The sequence below is a fragment of the Coccinella septempunctata genome, chromosome 7 (genome assembly GCF_907165205.1).
Source record: "Coccinella septempunctata chromosome 7, icCocSept1.1, whole genome shotgun sequence".
Taxonomy (NCBI): Eukaryota; Metazoa; Arthropoda; class Insecta; order Coleoptera; family Coccinellidae; genus Coccinella; species Coccinella septempunctata.
The window spans coordinates 11,546,032-11,553,562 of NC_058195.1; the positions used below are offsets into that span (position 1 = coordinate 11,546,032).

At 31.2% G+C, this 7,531-nt stretch overlaps 1 protein-coding gene across 1 annotated transcript; it reads right to left on the reverse strand.

Annotated features, from left to right (window-relative positions):
• Positions 1 to 290: 290 nt before the first annotated feature.
• Positions 291 to 7,279, reverse strand: LOC123317208 (lysozyme-like). The gene is made up of 3 exons (XM_044903618.1): positions 7,083 to 7,279; positions 2,332 to 2,591; positions 291 to 603 (listed from the first exon to the last, which is right to left on the reverse strand). The coding sequence occupies exons 1-3, from the start codon at positions 7,126 to 7,128 to the stop codon at positions 451 to 453; spliced, it is 459 nt and encodes a 152-aa protein (XP_044759553.1). The 5' UTR covers positions 7,129 to 7,279; the 3' UTR covers positions 291 to 450.
• Positions 7,280 to 7,531: the final 252 nt, after the last annotated feature.

A 7,531-nucleotide genomic window follows, 5' to 3' on the forward strand; every position in this document is an offset into this window, starting at 1 on the left:
GTGGAACGTTCACCATTTAGTTGTCCCGACGATGGCTAGTTCAATTCAGACCGTAACACTTGCTGATATTCATATCGGCTGGTGGTATGCATATGAATTATCAATTTTTATTATCGTATTCGTTGCCTCCATGTTAAGGTATTATCATTTTTTCATTATTATGATTATGGTTTTCTCAAAGTAGTCCCTTCATACTTAGAGCAACTTTTGCCCTCATCTGACAAATATTTCAAGTATAATATTTTGATTGAATATATTCAAATAAATCGTAAATGATCAAAAGGCAAAAATAAAGTTTAGTTTTAATAAATAAAGGTTTCTTATTAACAATATATCACTTCACAGTATAATCTCCTCCTAGTCTAGAGTAACACATTAATTACTCGTACACATAATGACGTCAACATTCGGTATTAGGTTTTTCCTATTGTTAAATCATCTCAGCCTTTCTTATTGTTGTCCTTGTCCGCCCACTAGGATTTTACACTGCTGGTAACGTTGTCCAAAGACACCAGGGAGTGCTTGACCTTTACATCCGTAACCTCCATATTTGTGAATGAGAGCGAAGTCATCGCAATCTATTCTGTTATCCCCGTTGCAATCCTGAAAAAAATTGTGAACTGCATTAGTTACAGTGTTAATGTCTTCATAAAGTGTAATTTCATTGTGACAGTTATTCAAGTGCTGCAAAAGCTTTCGAGAACCTTAGTTTTTTTATGTTTTCTAAACCAATAGACGCAATTTTCTTAAATGCAACTAAAAGGAAAGTCATTTTCTTGTTTTTTGTTGAATATTGCTCAACTTAAAGTACCTACATATGTGACCATTAATGGTGATTTTTTTGTTTCTTTGAACAAAAATAAAATGATGAAACTTATTATTAGCATGATAACAGTTAATGACTTATCTAAATGAATTAGAGATAATGTGTTGTGCAACTACTGAAATTATTCATGGAATTTCAATCAAAAATATACTTATTATAGTGTTTCGTAATTCTAGGGAACAAATTGGCGAATACGCTAAAATCAAGTAGAGACCTATCTGCTAGACTCGTGTTTATAACATGAAATACGAATAAATTTGGTTTAGTTTTTTTTTCTCATATCTTATTCCTAATAGTAGACTATTCATGTTAATTCTAATTAGTCAATAAGAAAAATAGTACTATAACCTTGTTTATCTGAGTGATATTGCAGATTTGATCGTTTCGTAGAAATAGGCTTTGATAAAATTTTCAGATTTTTCTTGAAATAACGATTATTTCACTGGATCTTTTATCAGGAACTAAGCTGATTCGATTTTCCAATGCATAAATTGAAACCTTCAAATGTGAATGTAATATCAAATAAAATCATCAAAACAAATATTATCTAATAACTATATCATAAGTTGATTAATTTTCATTGATGTTATTATGTTCCTCAGAGAACAAATTCCAAAACAAAATTAGATATGAATGATAGTTATTTAAAACCCATAATTTGGTCAAAAAACCAAAGACATTAAAAAATTCAGCCAGCTGCGAAGTGCTATTGTCAAAAATAAACATTACACATGAAAATGATGAGAAAATTTTTCGAAAACCAGTTTTTGTGTAATTTTCCATAGTATTATTTCATTCTTATAATCTTATACATATAAATATATAAGGACATATATCTCCTCGATAGGGAAGAATTTCGAAAAAATTTTTAAATAATGAAACAAAAAAAAGAATAAGAAAAAAATGGGTTGCCGTTTAAAAAAATGAAGATTTTGATGAATTTCTGTTTTGATAATGGATCTACGTTTTCGTGGACCCTGTATATAATATGGTTATTTACAAAGAAAATTTTTAGTGTATCATTTGTTGACTAGACACAGTCCAAATTTGAAACAATTACATACAAGAGGGACGGAGCTATAGTCCTTTATGTAAATACCTACCTCAAACAGTCGAATATTAATAAGAAGTCAAATTTCTTGAAAACCGTTGAGAACTCAAACATAGTTGTGAGATAAAACTCATATTCAAATTTAAAATGGAAGTCAAAAATGTGGAAAGATATAGTGTGTTCCATTTAAAAGAACGTTGAATAGCTGTGCCGAAGAAACGAAACACTTTGTATAGTTCTAGATAATTTTAGGAAATGCTCTACTTAAAAAGAGGAAAGTTTTATTTGAAACTCTTTTTTGTGAAGTTAATAGAATTAGAGTAATCGACCGCTGCACCATGGCGCGGACACCCTGTATATCTGACGAATTAAGAACTGATACTCATGTCCCAGAAGTCGTCTGACTTGTGTTTCAACTTTTGAACACACTATTGATGTTTTATATCAAAAATACCTGTTGGAATTTCTGCATATATCCTTGGACAGCTAAGGCAGAACAGTATGTGTCAGCAGCACAGTGAGCATAAGCTTGTGGTGCATCAGTAGCTTCGTTGTTCACTGTTGGTTTTCCAGCATCAGCCCAGTATGCCCAAGTTATCCTGAAAGGACCACAAACGTCACCAGCACATTGTCCGCTGATGTCACAGTTGGAGCTAGCTTCACATAGACATCCTAAGCACTGTTGAGTAACAGGCAGGTCTTCAGAAATTGCACCTACAATAAAATACAGTAGAGGTTATCCATGAGAAATTTTAGATGGGAGATAATTGAGATACAAAATATTTTCATCTGAATTAATCGGTATAAAAAATCATAGGGAATTTTCAAAATCAATAAAATAAAACAAAAAATGGATAATTAAAATCATTGGAGATTTACGCTGGGTATATAGAAGCCTGTAGGGTTGAAACAAAATAAGTCGAAATAATAAAATTCATTCCTGTTAAACATTTATCTGTCCCACTTTTGTTATCCTGATTTTCCATTTGGAAATTCGAGAAATCATGGAAAAAGTTGTTCAAAAGGTTCTCCAAGAAACCTTATATCACAATTCATCTTTCGAGATGAATCATTCTGATTTCCATTGCTGAGTGAAATTTATGTTTACACTTCCAAACTTGACAAAGTCACCTAGGTCAATGCTACAAGATCCAACCTTGTCTCAACCCACTTAGTATTCCAATGCTAAACCATATTGTCTTGCATAAAATTATCGCATAAGAAAACATGTCGTCATCGGAGAAATTATATTGGCTAAGGATGATTATCTGCAAGCTGTTTTTATTTTGAATGCCAACCTATTATGCTTTATTATTTAATTATTAACACCCTATATTTTTTCTGAAAACAATATCCTAATGGGATATATTTAAATCCCAATCATCATTCAGTATGGCATTCAAAACGAAAACTACTTGAATGAACATAGGTAGTTTTCTAGTTTTCTGAATAGGAAAATGTGAAAACACATCGTGGTTGCAGAATGGTGAAGGAACAACTGTGTTAAGAACTGATAGATCTTTTTGATTATTCCCATAAACTCATTTATTAGTCATATGATTATGCCCAAATTCAGCATTTGACTGATATTTTGGAAAGCTACTCAGACTTAGCTGGTTCAAATACCTAATCATATTGTGTAATTAGTCGAAAAATCATTTGAGGAAAACCAAAAATCGAATGATATTAATGAAATAATTTGGAGTGAAATGAAATGCTGCAATAAACCCTGATCTACAAAAATCTCTTTTCAGAATTGTTTGAGATAATTTACAGTAAAGGTCACTTATTTATTACTCTTCTTTTATTCTGTCGAAATAGATGGGCCATTTACGAGTGACTGAAACTAGAAATAAACATTCCAAATCAAAAAAAATTCCCATTTGAACCTATATCTGCTTATTCTTCGGAATGATATGTACAAGGTGAATACATATATCTTAGGCCATTCGATTTTGGCATTGATTTGATCGATAATCTCATAACTAACATTGAATTATACTTCCTATTGTTGCTTTTGCAGATTTGATATTCTTTGAATGAAAACCTCATTACTTCAACCTTCATTCTCACAGTAGGCGAAACCTATCCAATTAGTGATATCATCAAAATAATACAATATGAATTAGGCTGAATCTCGTTTCCTATGTGCTCATTGAAATGCATTGTATAAGAACTCAAGAATATATTTCTTGAAATATCTGTTGATTACGAATGATGAAAATCCTCAAAAATGATACAAAAAATAGCTCTCTAATTGGTTAGAAATCACTGGAACATCTATATTGCATTCACTGGATTCCCTCATTAAAATATGCTCATGATATTTTGTGACCAGTTTTGGAGTATAGAGGATGAGAATGTTCCGCTTCAAACTTTTAATTATGCAAATATGTTATGGACCCAATACAACATCCACACAGTAAAACGGTTACCCTTTGCCAAAAAAGCTGTTAATAACTGATATTTGTATAATTTTAATCCTAAACGTGGGTTCAAATTTCTAAAAGACCGGCATTTATATGTGGTTAGAAAAAATGATCAAGGACGATGAGAACAATTGAAATATCACTTCTAATTTCCCGGATGTCAATTTGGAATTATTTATAGACTTATGTCACACTCTGACAAATTACTGTCACGATATGATTATTTATTTTTTTTATTTATTTTTGAATCTATCTGCAGATCCTTTCATATTCCAATAGTTATTGTAGCAGGTTTTTACCCCTTGACTGCACTTGGGCGAACAACTAAAGAAAAATTCAAAAAAACTCATTGAGGAAACGTTCCTGAAGATTACCACAACTACAATTGTGCAACTGATGATAATCAGAAATTGTTACTGAACTAATCGCTAGCATTAAAAGAAAGTGAAAATTTTCCGCTTCAGTTGATCTATCTTCAACAAATCAAATAGGCATAAAATTCTCCAAACGATCGTATATTGAATCGTCCGTTTTAATTTTATAGAAAAACAAAATTGGCATCGTCAGATCTCCTATGGATAACAGGATATTGAAACTGCAAAAACGGTATTTTTATGGGTTTGTTGCCTTCATATCCTTCATCCAACAGGTGCAGAAACAAGTTTTTCGAGAGACGTAAAATATGAATATATCGCCAGACATAAAGCTAAACTTGTTGTAGATTCCTGCGGGATTCGAATCTTGAAAATACTAAAGATACCTACATCGGAAAAAAACGGTTGAAGGTAGTTTGAACTTCAACAGGAGATACATGAAAATGTCGGAATATACAATAAGATGTCTCAACTGTAACGTTTATATACTATGCATATACAGGGTGAGTCTTTGACTCGTAAAAATATTTGAACAGTAGATTCATGAGGTCAAAGGAAACACTTTTTTCCTATACTATTTTCTCCAATTCGACCCTGATAAAAAGATACAGCCATTTTAAGTTTTCATGATGAACTGTGCCAGCAATGAAAAAAACAAAATAACCTTCAGAATAACTAGATAAATCTGTGACACTACACATCTGTGGTCATTTAAACAGAGTTATATTCAGCCAAAGTTCAAATTTCACAGATACTACTACTTTTTAATTTTTGAACACCAAATTACTCGAAAACGACGCATACGAGAAAGCATACGAGAAAATGTGATAAATACTTTGAAAAACGTTCAAATATTCATTTGATAGCATCCAGCTTAGTTTCAAGAGATGGGTTCTTAGAATTTTTGGTATTTTTATGGTACGTTATTACGTACCATTCTCATAATGACCATTATAATGGTCATAATGAGAATACTAGAAGACGTGGGTGATATCCTGTTTTCGAAAAAGATTCATCAAATAAATTGAAAACTATATTTCGAAATTCATTTCATTCGATGAAACCATTTGTGAGATAGAACTAAAAATTACATTTTTTATGGTTTTTCAACAGCCTGTATCTTTTTTTTTAAACCTTGTCGATTTGAAAAGAATGGTAAAGGAAAAAAGTGTTTCTTTTGACCTCAAGAATGTACAGTTAAAGTATTTGTACGAGTGAAAGACTCAAACTGTATGGTAGCAAAATGTTAACTCCAAAAACATTTCTACCTGCGTCTTTTATTTGAGTCAAACATATTTGAGTAGGTATGTGAATCTGTTTTGAAGTTTTGATTGACTACGATACAATTGTCTGAATCAATAATTAACAGGTTATTATAATCTGGCGTCAAAAAATTGGTGCTATTTTCCATCCAAATTCCAAATTTTTTTGTTAATAACTTTTTAAGAAAACGCTTTTTCACAATGGAAAATGTTTCAAATTATGAAAATTATGGAAACTGCATTGGTCAATAATTTATTTGTTGTTTCTGATCAAAAGTTAAAATCTAATCTTAGCAAATAAAAATAATTAATAAAAAAGTCCTCAATGTAAAAGAACCCCCAAGATATTGTATAATATAATATATTCAGTTATTGTTGTGCTTTTATCTAAAAATTAATATCCATATAAAATTAAGGTCTACGATAGCTAACTTTCTCGTTGTTAACAACGATGTACACTGTGTTATCTTTTAGCTCATGGATAGTCGCAGATATCCGATTTATTGAAATTAAGAATTATCTAAGGTCGTTATTTGCACTGATTATTTTCAAAACATTTTTGTAGTAAATGTGGTGTAAACAAATTCTGCGTCATAAGGATTATAGTGAAGCACTTTAAATCGAGTAAAGTCGTTAAGTATATGAAAAAATCTGCTGCTTTAATATTTAATACACTTTTGACACTTATAGTGGCTCATGATTTTCGAAATAATCCAAATTTCACTTCAAATTCCAAGTGAAAAGAATAGTGTAGCTGTGCAAAGTAGATCTAAAGTACCTTATATTTAATATTTAACACATCATACAAATCTTTTCCTTTCCCAGTTTATGTCGACATCATATTCTATAAGAAATAACTATTTTCGTTAATTTTTCGTAACTTTTACTTTGTGTTGTGTACCATTATTCATTCAAACATCTGTGTTGTTCAGCCAAAATGAACTATTCAAGAATATTGATGATTATAATCAAAAACTCATTTACAAATTAAACAATAACTGAATTAAATACTTGATGAAAATTTGGTGGAACTAATATAAATGTTGATGAGACATATATTCCGATCACTTTCTTCAGGTTTTCGATAATGAGAAAAACTCTCAGATTGCCCATCATCATTTATGAAGATTTGTTATTTACCTGCAAAACAGAGTGCCAGAACACCAATCACGTACAGTTTGTCCATTTTCCAAAAACTCTTGTTCAGCACACACACAGACAAAGAACTAACTGAACGTAAATCGCCAAAGAGTTAATTTATACTGAAGGTGCTGTATCTATATAAGATTAACAAGTCAACCCACTACTATCCAATATTCTTTTAGTGCTAAACCAGTTCCCCATTAACTGATCCAAGTTGGAGAGAAACAGCAACAAATTCCGTAAGTTTCCAATCAGAAGACAAAATCCTTGTTCAGTGTCAAGTTCTTCGATATGAATCGAATTAGCTTGTCGAGATTCACCGATAGAAGGTGAATTGAACATTAATTTGTAGTTAAGCAGATAAAAAAGGCGTTTGGTGGAGTTGGTTTTTTAACGACTTTGTGTAACCTACACCAAACTGGCAGTTTGTTTTGCAAAATTTAAGG

What these genes read in the sequence shown, in the direction of transcription:
- LOC123317208 (XM_044903618.1), bottom strand. Translation starts at nt 7,128, where the DNA reads ATGGACAAACTGTACGTGATTGGTGTTCTGGCACTCTGTTTTGCAG. An exon ending in TCTGGCACTCTGTTTTGCAG is followed by an intron (nt 2,592 to 7,082) that starts GTAAATAACAAA and finishes ATTTTATTGTAG; the next exon opens with GTGCAATTTCTGAAGACCTG. An exon ending in ATATGCAGAAATTCCAACAG is followed by an intron (nt 604 to 2,331) that starts GTATTTTTGATA and finishes AATTTTTTTCAG; the next exon opens with GATTGCAACGGGGATAACAG.